The following is a 17163-nucleotide window of genomic DNA, read 5'->3' as shown; positions in this document are numbered from 1 at the left end:
AAATACCATTCAAATATGCAAGTGGGTCCTGCATTATATATATCCTTTATTTTAGCAGACAAAAAGTCTCATTGAGATTGAAATCTATTTTTCAAGAGCGACCTGGCAAAGAGGGCAGCATGGACAATGTTCCAACAACTAAACACAAACAAGCAGACAAATACAGCGGCCGTAAAACACAAAGGAAATGGCACATTATCCAGTCAATATGCAAATAAAAGAAACTGTTATAAAGCATAACAACTGGCATAATTTTGAAACGACTTCAATTAGGGGATATAAAAGCTATCACATCGACCAAGAGTGTTTTGTTCTCTGTCCTTTCGAATGGACTCGAAAGGACAGAGAACAAATCAAACTGTTTCAGATCCTTCTGTTCATAATTCCAAGCAGAAGGGGCAGCATATTTAAAAGCTTTTTTCCCTAGTTCTGTTTTAACTTTGTGAACCAACATCTGTATAATATCATGAGAGCGCAGGCCATATAGATTTAGTTTTTTACACATATATGTGCACGGAGAGATATATATATATAAATCCAAACCAATTAGAAAGTCTGCGTGCATACAAAGATGGCCATTTAGCAGCAGCATACAAAGTGCAGTGGTGTACACGCTATTCACTTCCATTAACAAAACGTAATGCACAATAAAACACAGTATGTAATGTAAAGCAGATAAGCATAATCCAATACCGGTAAAAACGTAGCGGAGATCAAATGTTCCCTTGCCTGTAGGGAGAAACAGGATTTGTTTCTGTAAAAGAAACCTCATTTTATTTTTAGCTAGGCAACAACATTATTAGTGAGTGTACCTTCTGATCAATAATTAAACCTAAATATTTGTATGTCGTTGAACAGTAGAACTCTTGGGCAGAATAGAAGTTAACTTTTTGCCATTTGAGAATCAGGAATTTGGATTTGTCTGCATTTAATACTAACTTGAGTTGAATGGGATTGAACAACATCAAAGTCAGATTGGAGGAAGCCAAAAGTTTGTTCTATAAAAGATTATGAACAATAGAGGACAGTTTCATCAGAATAAAAATGGAGAGCAGCATTTGATAAATGATTACAGAGATTATTTACATATATGGTGAACAACAGTGGTCCTGATATGAAACCCTGTGGCATTGAAAATCCTACTTAAGCAAAAGAAAAGTGTAATATTCCCCCGAGTCCAACATGTTATGTACTTCTCTTTTCTGTTGTTTACTTTCAGCTCCTAAACCAGCTTAAATAATTGGTTTTCAAGCCAGCTAGGCAGGAATTGAGCAGAAGACCGCATTGAATTGTAAGATGAACAGACCAACACTTGATGCATTATTTTCTTCATTTCAAGCCGACATACAGGGCCAAGTGTAATGTGTGCTGTCTTATTGTGTTACTACCTGACTGAAGATGTGGCTGTGCAGCTTGTATGAAGCCTGCAAGACAAAACCCAGGTCAAAAAAGACCATCAAATCCACCCTGCTGCTCACCCACAATACTGATTCCAGATGACTCAGATGTTGGCTCGATTGTCCTCCCATGACTTTTAGTATGAAAGTGAATTATTTTGATTGAGATAAAACATCCTGTAAAATGAAATAAATGTTTGTGGTGCTTTCTTCAGGTGAAGCTGCCCTTCCCTGTGGACCAGATTACACACCTGCCTCGCAACGACTTCCAGATCCTCATCAAGATGCACAAGCTGACCTCAGAGCAGCTGGAGTTCATCCACGACATCCGCCGCCGCAGCAAGAACCGAATCGCCGCGCAGCGCTGCCGCAAGAGGAAGCTCGACTGCATCCAGAACCTGGAGGGAGAGATCCGCAAACTGGTATGGTCCAAACACACACACACACACACACACGCTGCTGAGACTAGGTTAGGTTTTGGCACAACTTGGTTAGGGTTGGGGAAGATCACAGTCTGCGTTAAAACGTATCAAACTACAACTAATTGCTAAGGTAAGTGGTCTTTTGTAGTTATGGTTACAAGAAGAACCACTGAGTTAATATTAAGGATCAATTGTAAGAGAAAGGGAAAACAATCAGTGTCTCCTGTGCCAAAGGTTTGCTCTCACCCTCTGCCCTGTGGGGTTATGAAGCCGATCGTCAGGTCTCATTAATCCTGCCTTTGCCTGTGACAACCTCACACAGCCACTAGATGTCGTCTGTTGAATATTAAGCAAGCATTCAGACGCAAACAGTCCTGATTTAACACAACAACAGTGCTGTTTAAGGCGCTGGTTGTGAGGCAAATTCTTATATTTGAGCATTGACACACCAAAACACCAAGCGGCTGCTGATGTGTTAGAATACTGAAGGTTTATGAAGGCTGAGGGCTTGGCCAGGGAGTAAAAAAGAGCAAAAAAAAAACGGAGCATGAGACATCATTTTCACACATGGATTGGCCCCCACAGAGTCCAGACCTGAACCCCATTGAGAATCTTTGGGATGTGCTGGAGAAGACTTTGCGCAGTGGTCCGCATCTCCCATCATTAATACAAGATCTTCACGAAGAAATAATGCAGACAGAAATAAATGTTGTGACATGACACAGTGAATGCGTGCCGTGATCAAAGCTAAAGAAGGTCCAACGAATATTAGAGTGTGACCTTTTTTTTGGCCAGGCAGTGTATATATTAAGGTGGGCCCCATATAGTGGGGTTCAGGGGTAGAGGGGGAACGGTGTTTGAATCCCCTATGCCCAAAAAAACCCTTAAAAAATATATATGAATGTATTAAGACTCATTTTTGAATATATTTTTGTATATACTAAATATACTGCGAAAATGACTTTACAATGGTGAGACATGGAATACATCCAGAAAGTCCAGTTTGACAAACAGTGACAAGGATTTTATCTTTTGTCACGACGATCTGGAGGTAAACAGCAGACATACTTTTGCCTTTAGAGGATGTAATCTAACAGATTTAAATTGTGCAGATGATTTCCCCGTGGTAATGTTGAAACAGAGATTATGAACTGGCAGAATATCTCTCTACTGTCAGAGATAGAAAGCAGAGACAGATCCTAAAGTACAGGCTCAGTGAGCGCAAACTGGCCACCCAAACTGGAAGACTCAAAAGATCCTGGCAACCAACAGAAAACACAAGATGTGGTCACTGTACGACAGGTGAGACTGAGACAGAGATTCCTCCTAAAGCGTGAAACATTTAGGGAAATAAGGAACAGGTACTTTAAGAAGTTGAACTCCGTAATCCCAGATTTCAGAGAGGTTAACGACGTCTCCAGATTAAAGATACTCCTTGGAGAAGGAGACAAGGCACATCTTGCTGCCCAATAAGCACACACATGCCACAGACACACAGACAAACACACACATCCAAGACACACAAGTGTAATAGTATTACATAACAATATGTAACAGTTTGAAATGTATGTTAATCTTGTGTAATTATTTAGTACTTTGATGCTTTGGCAACATTGTTTCTTAACTTTCATGCCAATAAAGCCCGTTTGAATTTAATTGATTGGCTCGCTGACCTGCTGCTCCTGTCTCTCTCAGGTGTGTGAGAAGGACAAGCTGCTGAGCGAGCGGAACCAGCTGAAGGTGTGTATGTCGGAGCTGTGGCAGAACCTGTCCTTCCTCTCGCAGCAGGTGTGCAGGGAGGTGCAGGGCACGCAGCCCCCCCCGGACGCCAGCATTGACCTCACATCCAACCCAGCATCGCCTTCTGACCACGGAGGCTCGTCCCGGCCCCGCTCTCCTGCATCAAGACAAAGCAACGCCGCACGTCTCAGTGAGAGGGGGCGGGAGGGGAGGCGGAGCCCCGAGTGTCCCTTGCTGCTGGGACCCCATGAGGAAGTATGTAGCCCCGCTGTAACAGTGGACTTCTGTCAGGAAATGACTGAGAAATGTACGACAGAGGAGCAGACCTAGAGGCTCACACTTGTCTATACCTTGATTTTCTTTTGTAATGGATGACACATCGTTGTCTTATCAGCAATACTGTCCAACAGGTGTTTGTGGACTGGCAGCTTCCTGTCTCTCTCTGTCTCATCCTGACTCCACTTCCTGTCTGCTTCCCTCCCTCCCTGGTGCATCATGGGAGGTTAAACTCAGGAATTCCTCAGAATGTTCACTAATGTCCCTGTAAACACGCACTTTACTTTACAGTCCTGTCAAAGCTTCATACTTACTTTGGTACATACTAACATATGTTTAACTGCTAAGGGGTTACAGGACTTTAAAGTAAAATGTTACCAAAGGTGTGGATTTGTACAATTTCCATTGGATGACGCGGTCAGATGAACCCATTATGCAAACTTTCTTTGGTCAAATTTCACTTGGACTTCTCAGATGGACGTTTTTACACAGTTCTCTTCTGCCTTCTTTCATACGTGCGCTAAGAGACAGAAATACATTACAAAGCACTGCCCCCCCCCCTCCCTCCAGGAGGAGACAGCCGCTCTCTGGGGGTCTGGATAGATTAAAGGGCCGCACCATGTCTGACTACACTTCCACTGACCATTTTTTTCAGCCAGGCATACAATGAAACAAATATAAGGAATAATGTTTACAACAAATGAATTTAGTCCTGGTTTCTTCTCATGGACACATGAACATGACAGGAACTGCTAAATGAAATTGATCTCAACCGTTTAAAGGGTTGCAATGTGTAGACATTGGTTCACTAAACTAAAATGAAAAAATAATCCTTAAAACAACAACAGACAAATATTCAATGAAAGGGTTTCTTTTTCAAGGAACCTTCTTTACTGGTGTATTGTTTATCAGGTAAAGTGAAATATATCCAACATTAGCTCTCTGGAAAACAGAGACAACATTAAATGCTTTAAAGACAGAAAACAGATGTGCTGTGGAAAGTGAAGTGGTATAAGTGGAAGGACACACTGGTGTGGTCTCTGAACAGCAGCTGGAAGGATCATAAGTGCTTTCTTTGTTTATTTATTGTCTTAAAGTAGAGTTTAGTGTCTGTACTTATGGTAATGATGTATTTAGCTGCACTGTTCTTGTATTGTACATAAGACAAGTTCCCCTAATGAAAGTATTTGGTTCAGTGTGTTGGTGTGAGACACTTCAGAGCCACACATCGTATGTGAATCTGTTCAAACACAGAGCACCATGATCAATTCCCAACGACCAATCAGTGTCCCTCATACAGTATGAGGCTCAGAGCTCCAAACCAACACACTGGCACCGTATTGATTTAGGGAGACGCCAAATTCAGCCGCAGTGAAACGTCGATGGTGGGGCACGTGGCCGGGGGAGTGCACTCTGTGGGGGGGGGGGGCTGCTGGTGCAGCGGGGTCAGTGAAACCACTTTCAGCAGGTCAAAGTACAATTTGGTTATATTTCACTGCACCAGTACGGACGAGGACTAGGCAACATGTATTGAGTTCTGACCAAAAGAGATTTTTTCAGAGAGTATAGCTGGATTCCGAGGAATACTTTGATTTTTAAAGCCAGAGTTCTATTAATGTCAACGTTTTGAAAATAAGGTCAAAATGGTGAGAATATTGTTAGAATTATCAGGTTAAATAAAGATTTCCAAATCTTACCTACCTAGAGAGTTATTGTGCGTTGGATGAGTTCCAGAGGAGGCCATTGTTCCAACAATCACCAACTCGATTTATTCTAATGAAACCCTTAATTTACGGACAATTATGCAAAACAATAGCACACCCATATCAGCGAACATACTTGCTGCTGTCTACACCTTTCATTTATTTAATGAGGAAAGCCGGGCACCAAGCCAACACATACTACAAATGAATACATCTTGAATTAAACCGTCAGTTCTGGAACTCCTTGAACGTGCAAATCTCGCTAAAATCCAACAGTTTTCAGTTTTTCTTTATTGGTAACAGTGCTTTGAATTTAAAAGGTTATCTCTGACTTTAATCTCAGAGTTTAAACACTTTATTTGGTTCTTGGGTCTTAAAATGTACCCATACATCTTAGAATTCTGACTTTAAAGAGTTTAATGTCGGAATTGTGACATCTTTCTGAAAATTCTAACTTGAATCTCCAAATAAATAAAAAAAGGCTCAGTATTTATTTTACATGTGGCCTTTATTGTCCTCCGTACATCAGAAACTCATTATTGGCCCTTCAAAATAAGAGCTCCTGTTACCATGTGATTTCATAAATGCCACTCTTAGTTTAAAAAAAAATAAGTAAAATAATTGATTAAAAAAATAAAAACTAGTTAATCAGAATGGCAGCTCTAACAGATTACAAAAACATAAATCAATTACCTTTAGAGGAAGGTATCCCTACAGCCAATGATAATCCCATGTGAGCTGCTGCTCAGAGTAACTGAAGAAACACTGCTCAGATCCTTTATTTTATTCCTCAATGTGAACTTTATTTATTTGGACTCTTGATGTTGGGGGAGGGGGGTGGGGGTTTGGGGGGTGGGGTGTAGAGGAAATTGCTTAGATGTAAATGTAGGTTGCTTCCCTTTCTTAGAATTGATTTTCTTAATGGTTGTTAATTTTTGTTATTCTTCATGAAAATAAGTCTTTATTTACAAGTCTCACATGTTCTCGGTTGAGTTTCATATTTTAACTTACAAGAGGTGTGAGTATGTTTACAGTTTTGTGTATTTTTTTGTTTTGTAAAGATATATAAGACCTGGGAATTAAGCTTTTTTTTAATTTACATAATTTAATAGTGTTATGAGAAAAATAAGCATATGACAAGTGCAGCTACAATGTTTGCCTTAGAGGTTAAAGAGGCCAAACTATCGTGAGGGAACACATGATTTTATTTCATGGAAACTGCATCGCAACAGTCATAACAGCGGACGTGGCCCCTATTTATTCATTTTGAAGCTTTATTTTTTAACAGGAAGTCTCTGGTTAAACCTTTTGATTGTTTTTTTTTACTTAAATGTTCACAAAGTATTCCAACCATGCAGAGTAAATAAGTGATCGGCCCCATTTCGTGATGAAAACAAATTAAAAAAAGATTTCAATGAACCTATCGACAGAATATGTAATGAAAACATGTTAAAAACATTGTGAGCAATAAACAATGTTTACATTAAAATTGATAGATTAACTAATAAAATTAACTATAATAATTTGTCAAAGAATAAAAAACAAAAACGCCACTTCCATAAAATCAGCTAGGTTCTGGATTTCATGACTGCATTATATATTTCTGTCTATTTTCATATGATTATGTGTGACATAAGATTTAATATTGACCACTAACAGTCGCTTTAGTGTCACAAAGTCCCTTGAATGAAAAAAATGTAATTATTGAATGAATCAAAGGCAGCACTTCAGAGATGTAAAAAAGGAATAATGAGCATTTCAATGTTTTCTCTTTTTCTTGGTCTACCCTATTGACTGTAAATTCCAAATGTTACCTTACTGCCGATCAATAAGCACACTCTCTGTCTCTGAATCATTTTCTTCTGGGGTTTTAACATCACTTCACTATGGTATAAATGTTAAGCGAAGTTATGGATAATCCATCATAGACTTTATTATTGTGCAGTTACGAAGATTATGATCAATTTGCTTTTAAAACTGCATTAGCATGCCACAAAAAAAACAAACAGGGACAGCAGGGAAAGCTGACATGTTCACTTTGCCAGATTAGCTAACACAGGCAAGGTTAACATATGTGTAGTGATGAAAAGATGAAAAAGACCTGAAAGATCTCAGAGTCCTATAATGCGGAAATCAGTTAGCATCTTAGCATTTCTGGTTCCCTGTTCTCAAAGTTTTTGAAATGTGTTTTGGGTAAATGCCTGAAATAAGGTCTGTGGTTAACACATGCTGGAGAGATGTTCACACTTTGTTCTATGACATAAATTTTGTCAGTAAATACCCCACTTAGCTTCTGTTAGCAACTACTGTTCATAAAACTAGCGGTTGCTAAGAAGTGACCAAATGAGACAGCTAAACGTCATCAAGCCAAACATTAGCCGCCTTTAGCTTAGTGGTGGTGACCTGCAGCCATGTAGTTGTGTATAGCCTAACGTTAGCTTTCTACTTCACCCGGTTGTGTTGACGCTTCAAGTATCATAAAGTGGTCTTAATATGTGGAGATTATCCCGCTGAAAAAAATGGGTTTACAAGTATCATAAACGTGTGTGTGCCACAGATCTTATGTTCTACAATATTCAAAAATCCAATGGAACAATCCTATTTATTTCTTGTTGAGGGAGCCCTAGCGATGCTAACTTCTGGGCATCTAAAATAAGCTGTCACTAGATGCCATAGTGAAGGTGTGGTACGTGATGTAGAACCCCTGGTTTACACAGTATCTCTATGACTCCATATATCTCATGTCCACTAACTTGTGACTGCTACTCTCAACTGGCCATTTAACAGTTCGAATAGCATTTGTTCTTCAAAGAAGTTTCCAGCTTCCCAATGTTTTTGAACGCAGCTCTTACCTAGGCACAGTTATTTATTTAAACCATGAGCAGTGGTTTTCAGGGAAGACATTTCCTTTAACTATTTTGGAATCAAATGCTTTCTTTAATCACAACACATAGTGGCAGACTAAAGGAAGTACTTACTTAATCCAATCTGTTTACAGAATCGGGGCCGCTCAAATCTCAGATTGTGATTTTTGAAGTTTTCTCAAACCTCTGTAGAACAGACCAAGCACTTATCTACCTGGATAATTCAGCATACCTCTTTTTATGGGTACGGACTGTATGATAGACGTGTAGACAGTTTCTGTGGCGTTGTTTCTAACTTTTTACAGTGGTTACTTCATTGTATTTGTAGATTTTTGGTGAGCCATTTTTTACGTGTTCTTATTTTTACCTGTACCTACAACATGACTGTTATATGCAGATTGAGCATTTTTCATTTCCTTTTTTTATCTTTGAATGTTCAAAATGAGTTGTGTTTTGTTTAGATTATTTTGTAAATATTATGCAACATGTCATGTTTTGTTAATTTGGTATGAAAAGGGTTTTGAAGAGAAAAAACAGCATTTTGTCTAGGCATTTTTTCTTGAGAAATAAAACAAAAAGCATGAGAAGTCTCCGGTGTGGTGTTCAACATCTGCTCACACAGTGATCCTGTTTTGTTAAGAAGCATTTAATCTGAATACAATATAAAGCATCATCGTCTTTCATGAAATGACTGTATATAAATGACTATACACAGATACACATGATTCTAATCAAGTGTTAGAAAAGCATTTTAAGATCATAACGTCCACACACAAGCAAATACATCCTCTGAGGAGTTTGCTCCATGATCAGCCAATAAGATGTCCACATTAGAAAAAGTTATAAATAAACACAATCTTTTCCTTTTACTACCAACAAGTAGACTTTTGTAAGGTGCTTCGATTCCAAATCTTGTATTCCTACGGCGCTGAGTCAGCTGTCCCATCATGGTTGACTCTCCGCCGGCTCGGCCCCATCATGAATCAGTGCTGACGGTTGGACCACTGATAAAGTTTGTGGAACACAGCTGCGACGCCATGAACGGAGTCTCCACACTTCACTTCTTCATGATAGAGGAGATATCCAGGAACATGCTCTGAAAGGACAAGAGGACAGATTCAGACTGGAGCAGAAGTAGAACAAAGCTGGTGTTTGGTGGGGTGTTTCTACAGAGCTAACAGCTGAGCACAGTAAGACAAGAAAACATCAGTTTCGACAATCCTTCTATCGTCAACTATATGTAGATTGATGTGTTACTAACACCATTATTTGAGTGCTTTACTCACCCTAACCCTAACCCTAAATATTCACGGTTTTATTAGTGGTTTTTCCTTTGCTAAAACGTTTACAGTTATTCAAACACATCTTATAATTGTTATACTTTTTTTTTTTTTACCTGAATTCTGCCCATTACCTCCCCAGGAGCACTGAACTGTTGGCCACTACTGGGCTTCATCCAGATCAGCTGAGATAAATGTCTCCCTCATTCTCCGTTCAAAACACATCTACACCTCTCCTGCTCCCTCTAAACAATTTCTGTGACTGTTTGTGTTTTATAATATAGATTTTTTTTCACCCCAAATTTGTTGGCTTAACCTCATACCTCTAGCAGTGAGTTAATCTTAATGGCCTGTTTTTCTCTCTTTTGCTTCATTCTTTGATAGTACATTAGTAGGTGGAAAGGCTGCACAATCTGAAAAAAGAACTAACTGCAATTGGCTTGACTGATATTTCTATTGCAATAGGATTCATGATATTCAATTTTGTAATCCTATTTCTCAATATCATTGAGAAATACAAAATGATTATGATGTCTTTTTTTAAAGGATCTGTACCAAACATAATTTTCTGTAGAATCGATTTGTAGTCCTGGATCTGTTGGCTTTACAACACTCCACTCAAAATGATATTTTAACACATATTTTGCGCTTCTAGAGGTTTCAATATTCCACTTGTCCATATTGCAATTTTGATACAATTTGAATAACTGTACAGCCCTGGCAGCTGGTAAGAACTGCTGTACTCAAGACAGCAATGGTTGATACAACCCTAGTGGTGTATGAGCAGAAAGCCAGATGAACTCTGCTATGTAGAACTTTTCTTCTCATGTTCTGGACTATAGTGAAATGTGACACTTGAGACACTCTGCTCTTTACTTGCCATTGACATCCTCCGGCCTCCGGCAGGCGGCATCATGGGCATGTCCCCCTGCAGGGAGCCCAGCTCATCGGACTCTTCTGAGCTATGTAAGGACTGGCTGGTGGAGCCGCTGATGGAGGACAGGCTCTCGGATGGAGGCCTGATCATGAAGCTGGTCTTCCTCGGGTTGTGGAACAGGCCGTCGCTCGCCATCGACTCCCTACGATTTTCCTCGTCCAGGTCTCTGATGACGCTTGGCCTTAAGGTGCTAGCAGACAGCAGAGCTTCCAAATGGCTGGGGTGAGTCTGTTCTCCCTCACAGGGATCCTCGAGGAGGCCTGTTGTACTTCCCTCCACCATGGTTCCAGCAGCCCAGGCTGGATGGTGGTCCACCATAGCTGTTTGGACCTCTTGACCCTCATGGGTTTGAGGGCCTGCACAGTTCTGGCCAGACCTGGGTGGCATCCTGGGTTGGGGACAGATATAGTTGGTTTGAGTGTGTCCCACATAGGCTAGGCTGTTGTGTCTCGTGGTGTCGTGGTTGACCTTGAGCCCACTGCTGTAGTACGGAGGCTTCATGTCGGCCTCTGGAATCACTTTGAAGGTCTGAGTCAAGGGCCCGTTGTGAGGCGACGCATTACTCGTTACACAAAGGTGCGGTAATGACGACTTTTTCTTGGACCTGAAAATAAAACTGTCCTCCTCTGTGTACCTCTCTCCAAACAGTGTCTGTTTGATTTTCCTGATGCCCAGGTGGGATATTTCCAAAATGTTGAGGAAAAGTGACACACCAGCAATGACCATCATGAAGACCATGAAGATGGTCTTCTCCGTTGGCCTGGAGATGTAACAGTCCACGCTGTTGGGGCACGGCAGCCTCTCGCACCTGTAGAGGGGCTCCAGTTGGACACCATAGAGTGCATACTGGCCCAGGATGAAGCACACCTCCACCATAGAGCGTGTTAGGATATGGATGATGTAGGTTCTCAACAGAGAGCCTCTGAGAGGAGCCTTCTTCACCCTCCTCTGCTCGTCCAGCTTCCTCAGGTCCCTCTCCAGGCGCTTATGTTCCTCTGAATCCAGCTCAAACTCGTCCAGGTCCTCCCTCAGCTGGGCCTTCCTGCGGTGCCGCTCTTTCTCAAGTGATCGGATGCAGTAGAGGGCATGGCCCATGTAGACTAGCGAGGGTGCAGAGACGAAGATGACCTGCAGGACCCAGAATCGGATGAGGGAGATGGGGAAGGCCTGGTCGTAGCAGACCGCCTTGCATCCCGGCTGGTCAGTGTTGCAGACGAACTCGGTCTGTTCGTCGTCCCAAACGTCCTCGGCGGCGGCCCCCAGGATCAGCATGCGGAAGATAAAGAGGATGGTGAGCCAGATCTTGCCCACGATGGTGGAATGAATGTGGACCTCTTCTAGGATGCTGCCCAGCAGGTTCCAGTCACCCATGGTCAGCTTGTCACCTCTTCACTGCGACATGTCCTCAAACTGCGGAGACAATACCAGAACATATCAGCTTTGCTAGGTTGGCCTAGGTTGAAACAGGAATTCTAGAGAAAAGGAAGGGTTGCAGGTTTTATTTTTGCATCTTGGGCCATCATTTCGCATGGTATTGATCACGGGATTACTGAGATCTCGGGACCTAGCGCCTTTGCTTAAGACATATCCAATGGGGGAGGAACCAGAAGTCGTCAGATAATCAGACATGTAAGAAGGTGACAGTTTATCCCGAGTTGCTTTGGCTTCCTTTAGATGTAAAACTTTGTATGCAAGACTGCTATTCCCGAAGTTCATCGGTTCTGAATTAAATGTAAATCTTAAAGAGCTAACACATTCATTGTTTCTCTTTTAATGCTCAACAAATCTGAAACTGGTTATTGTGAATTAAACATTAGGAATTAGTGCATGGGGACTACTTAATCCACATTTAATGTGTTGGTATGCCGAATGGTTTGTTTGGTGTGGAATTGTTAGTTTAAATGTGCACATTGGATTTGTTGACAATACAAAATGGTCATAACAACAAAATCAAATACTTTACGCTGAGAATAAATTGAGATACATACTGGACCAATCAGAGTGTTTAGAAGTTGATGTAGATCCCCTTGAAACGTCCAAACATCACAACAGCAGCTCCAATGAGAGAGCAAATGGTGTGTTTGTCCAATCCGGTGAAGCCGGGCTCATGCTGATCTCTGACTGAAGGAGATAACTGTCAATCATGTGTTGCATAGCCTTCGTGAAAACCAGCCCCAGAGTGAAGAGAAGCAGAAAGTCGATGTGTGGCCTGGCACTGTGACTCTATTGTTCGGTTACGTATGAACTGCCTGAAACAGCTAAATCCTCCGAACAAGGTTATGGATTCAGACACCATGTAAACAAATATCACTCTTAACGGGAAAAACAAAGACTTTGAATCATCAGAAAATGACAGCTACTATATTCAAGCAAAAGTATGATTTGCATATATGGTTTATATTTGGTTCGAGGTTATTTTATGGTGTCTAAAGGACCTCATGACAACAGTCTGGGGTTCAGATAAATGTATTCAAATGTAACATTACTTCATGAATCCAAAGTTTGTCTTATTGAGATTAAACACTGGAGAAATTCATTAGAGTTTAGAAGTACTGTATGTCCTTGCAATTACCAGTTTCTAATTGTCTATGCAAGAAGTATGCAACAAATGAGGATACAAAGGCTTTTACCCAACCTAAAATTTACGCTATAGCCCTATAGAAGATAACATACACGTTCATTTCATGGTGGATTGACCCTTCAATGAGTATGCAAATGAAATGAACCAAGCCTAGTGTGGTTTTCTATCATGTCAATGATCCAGTATCACCAATAACACTAACATAATTTCCAGTTGCTAATTTGAGACATCTAAGAAAACTGTTTACATAAGTGTGTACCGGACAATGTGTTGCATTATTTAACAGCGAGCGAGTCTATTCAAAGAATTAACTTCAGCAGCACTTACATATCAGTGGTATGGGTTCCCTCTTGGCCTCCTGGTGCACTTCATCATGTTTATAATAGCATCCAAGGAATTGGGTGTGTCTTTATGGCTACCCCATGGAGGTGTATGGTGTTCCTCTTGTCGCGGTCCCAGACTCCAGTCCACATCCCTCTGCTCTGCTGGTCTTTGTCTCCTGCGTATGTTGTCCTGTGGCTGGCTGTGTGCTGCGAACGCTCTCCCGTGTTACATGCAGGGTTCACAGGATGTGACCATTGATCGGCTCCTGACGGGACAATGTCCCCTACCCCCCTCTGTTCTCCCACGCCAGCAGCGCCAACTCCAACCAGTGCCATCAATATCCACCTCTGATAGAGAGATGTTTATTGCTGGTGTTCCTCAGAGGGCCTGCACTCCACATACCAATGAAACTGAGTCAAACAGGAGACCTTTCCATTTATTTCATGTGTGTTTTATGGTTTAATGGATTAGATCCTACCAGTAATTTGCACACAGTTCTAAATGTAGATGTGAGACTGCCTGGCCTCCCTGCTATGTAGATCTAACCTGACAAAGTATGCGTAGGGACATTGTTAAAGGCATAAATATTCATTAAAAAAAATCTCTGCCATGATGATGATGAGTTCTGTTCCGAGTATTTCTCTAGCATCAAGGTGTCGACAAGTACAGACAGGAGATGACGAAGCACTGCCTGCCTGTGAATCTGCTGCTGGATGGGCTCATCTACTGCTGTCCATGGCGGGCTAACGCTTTTCAAAATTCCTCGCTGTATGCCTATGAGTTCTGTGCTTGCCTATGGAGGAAGAAAGTCCAGGGCGTTCTGACCCTTCAGGAAAAAAGCATTTTCCAGAAAACTGAGATTGAGATTGTCTTGAGATTGGCCTTTCTCCAGGATCCATAGAGAAACACAACAGAACTATCCTGGAGTCCCACCGCTAAAGCAAAGCCTTACTTCCATTTAACAACTCATGGAAATGTTGTGAGCCAAGGTGTTAACTGCCAGTCAGGTGACACAGCAGAAGGCAAAATCATAGCCTGAGACCTCTTCCCCGGAGCTTGCCAAGGACATTGGGAAGGCATTGATTACCATTCTCACTTTAGAAGCATGCTGAGCCACCTAAGGAACACCAGCAACAGTGGCAATGTCTTTATTAGGGGAACCACTTTCTTCTTTAGAACGGTTTCCTCCCTATCAGTTTTCTTTTTGCACAGGTTGAGAATTTTAAAGTTGTTTCCACATGGACACACACACTTTCCCCACACACCTGCTAACATACCAAGCAGCAGGCACAGCCACTTCCTCCACAGCCAGGATAACACCCAATGTAAAATGTGCATTGCTTACCATGAGCAACTGGAGACTACCTTTGGATGAGCATAAAGTGAGAGAGCTAATGGCCTTTTCCCCATTTCCTGTCCCCCGTACTTTTGGTCCTAATTCGCCAGTCCCTCTTCCTCTCTAAATGTTGCTGCTCGACTTCAGAGCTAGCTGAGCTCCTGTAAATTAAAGCTTTCTCCCGGGTCACTCCAGACCAGGAAAACAAAGGTTCTTACACCTTGTGCGAAGAAGACAGGTGACATGAGGCATATTTTGACACTTTTCTTCAGGTGGATATTTGGCATTTCATATGCATATTACACACATGAGGATTATTAGGGTTGTGTTAGGGTTAGGGTCAGACAATACACACCGTGTCAAAGTGTCCTTGGGCAGGATACTCAACCTCAAATTGCTCCTGTAGGCATTTCTACAATATTTAGGTGTTTGTCGCTTTGGACGAGCTGTGGTGTTTTGGACCACTTATAGTGGAACTGCACTCGCGGTGATACTCGTTTAACACCCACTATCCAGTCTGTTATATGCCTTGGTGTGCACCTGGATTCTGGGGGCTCTTTTCCCCTTGGGACTGCACCACATGAAAACAATCAGCAAAAAAAAGCGTACGTCTCAACATACCAATGACATCCACTGTCATGGCAAACAGATGTTTCTGTGAGAAGAGACAACATGATGGCAGCAGTGTACATCAACCGCTGATAAAAAGCTCGGCCTGGCTGCTGGGAGTATCTAGGAGCTGCTGCTGTGGAACCACAAACATCTGGTCTCTCCATCCCAGGAGGACAGAATCATGCAGCAGACCTGATGTTGGACTGGAACCGGTACTTGTTATCTGCTTGGAGACCTGGTGTCACAGTGAGGCATTGTCTACATCAGCTTTGCCCCAACCCAACAGCAACAGCTTTTCAGGTTAAGGCCTCTACCAAAGCTATAAGGAATCGAGGATTGGATCTCTAAGACACAACATTTTTAAATTTTTGAATACTCTTACTGTACTTATTGTTGTTCCGAGTGGTTGGGTACTTTTGGCAAACTCTAATTTGTGTAATTTCTATCTCTAATATTTGATGCATGCCTCTCCCTTTAATTTTGTTGATGGAGATTTCAGCAGCTGAACATTTGAGTAATGTTTTTGTTGCCATTGGTGGAGAAAACAGGGACCACTGAGAGACCATCCGGCGGACAGAAACACGACACTGACTGAATGCTGAATGCTACAAAAGCCCAGGGAAGACTTAACTGCTTGTTTGGTTTCATAACTGCAGGTCTAAAACTATTTTTGTGAATTTTTTAAAATGCAAATCTCCCTTAATATAACCTTTTTAAATGTTTTTATTCATTTAAATGTCTATATTTAATTATGGTCCCATAACTAAATGAAGGCTTTTCCGATATAATATTTAACATGTTGTTTTTACTGACAGTTTTTGTATTAAATACCAGCCATAACAGGTTTCAATCCAATGTTAAATCACATCGTGCTTTGATTCTGCCTTAATAGTAACTTATGAGTGCAGAATCATAATAAAAACAAATAGCATTTTGCAGTTGCAGTTAAGAATACATTTCACAAACAAACCCAAACTATAGGTCACTAATGGTTCTTTTAATGAAGGACTATTATTTCTTTACTTTTCACTCAAAGTGGAAGATGTATTCTGAATATTCACTTTGCATTGTAAATCGATTTTATTGGCTTTTCCACAGTATATGAATGATCTCAGTATACCAGAATGTAGTTCTGTATGCTAAAATGACAACGATGATATGCATGTTGTCTGCAGAATATTGAATGCTGACACTATGCTGATCAGGGAGGCCCACAGTTCCCCCCCTCCTCCTCCCCTCAGTGCAGAGAGTAAAGCAATGGTAGATATTACTGGCTTGATTTGAGAGCCCTGTGCTTGGCTGCATAAAATGACCAGTTGTGCCTGCAGGGCCTTTAATTAGGTTTCCATCGCACTCTGACAGAGTCAATGCACCATCGATTTGATTTTTCCCCTCAGAAGCTGCGGCTGTGGTCGCTGAGGCCAAATGTCACCCCAGGATCATTGGATTACACAACCAGCCTCTGCTCCATCAGGACCCGCCCAGATGCCTGACTGACAGCTGGGTAGCGAGGGCGGGACTTTCTCCTGTTTGTTGACTGTGATCGCAACTCATCCACAAGTTGATCTTGAATCAGTGATCCCAATAGAATAGTGCAGGAATGAGTCCTCAACAGGGAATGAGTTAGCATTTTAGAAACTTCGGGCTTGCTCGTCTCAAAGTCAATGATTTTTAAATGAGTTTTCGGTTAG

At 41.5% G+C, this 17163-nt stretch overlaps 2 protein-coding genes across 2 annotated transcripts in view; one reads left to right on the top strand and one right to left on the bottom strand.

Annotated features, from left to right (window-relative positions):
* bach2a (BTB and CNC homology 1, basic leucine zipper transcription factor 2a) overlaps positions 1–8945 on the top strand; it is a 40872-nt gene extending 31927 nt beyond the window's left edge. Inside the window, exons 4-5 of the mRNA XM_063909603.1 lie at positions 1613–1819; positions 3515–8945. Of these exons, the coding sequence (XP_063765673.1) occupies positions 1613–1819; positions 3515–3889 (582 nt within the window). The 3' untranslated portion in view covers positions 3890–8945. The remainder of the gene's footprint in view (positions 1–1612; positions 1820–3514) is intronic.
* A 299-nt stretch (positions 8946–9244) lies between these two features.
* Positions 9245–13714, bottom strand: gja10a (gap junction protein alpha 10 a). The gene is made up of 3 exons (XM_063909604.1): positions 13528–13714; positions 10563–12029; positions 9245–9498 (listed from the first exon to the last, which is right to left on the bottom strand). The coding sequence occupies exons 2-3, from the start codon at positions 11988–11990 to the stop codon at positions 9460–9462; spliced, it is 1467 nt and encodes a 488-aa protein (XP_063765674.1). The 5' UTR covers positions 11991–12029; positions 13528–13714; the 3' UTR covers positions 9245–9459.
* Between the last annotated feature and the right edge of the window lie 3449 nt (positions 13715–17163).

Source organism: Eleginops maclovinus, chromosome 19 (genome assembly GCF_036324505.1).
Source record: "Eleginops maclovinus isolate JMC-PN-2008 ecotype Puerto Natales chromosome 19, JC_Emac_rtc_rv5, whole genome shotgun sequence".
Taxonomy (NCBI): domain Eukaryota; kingdom Metazoa; phylum Chordata; class Actinopteri; order Perciformes; family Eleginopidae; genus Eleginops; species Eleginops maclovinus.
Note: the sequence above shows the minus strand (reverse complement) of the source record. Positions and strands in the feature narration are given on the sequence as shown.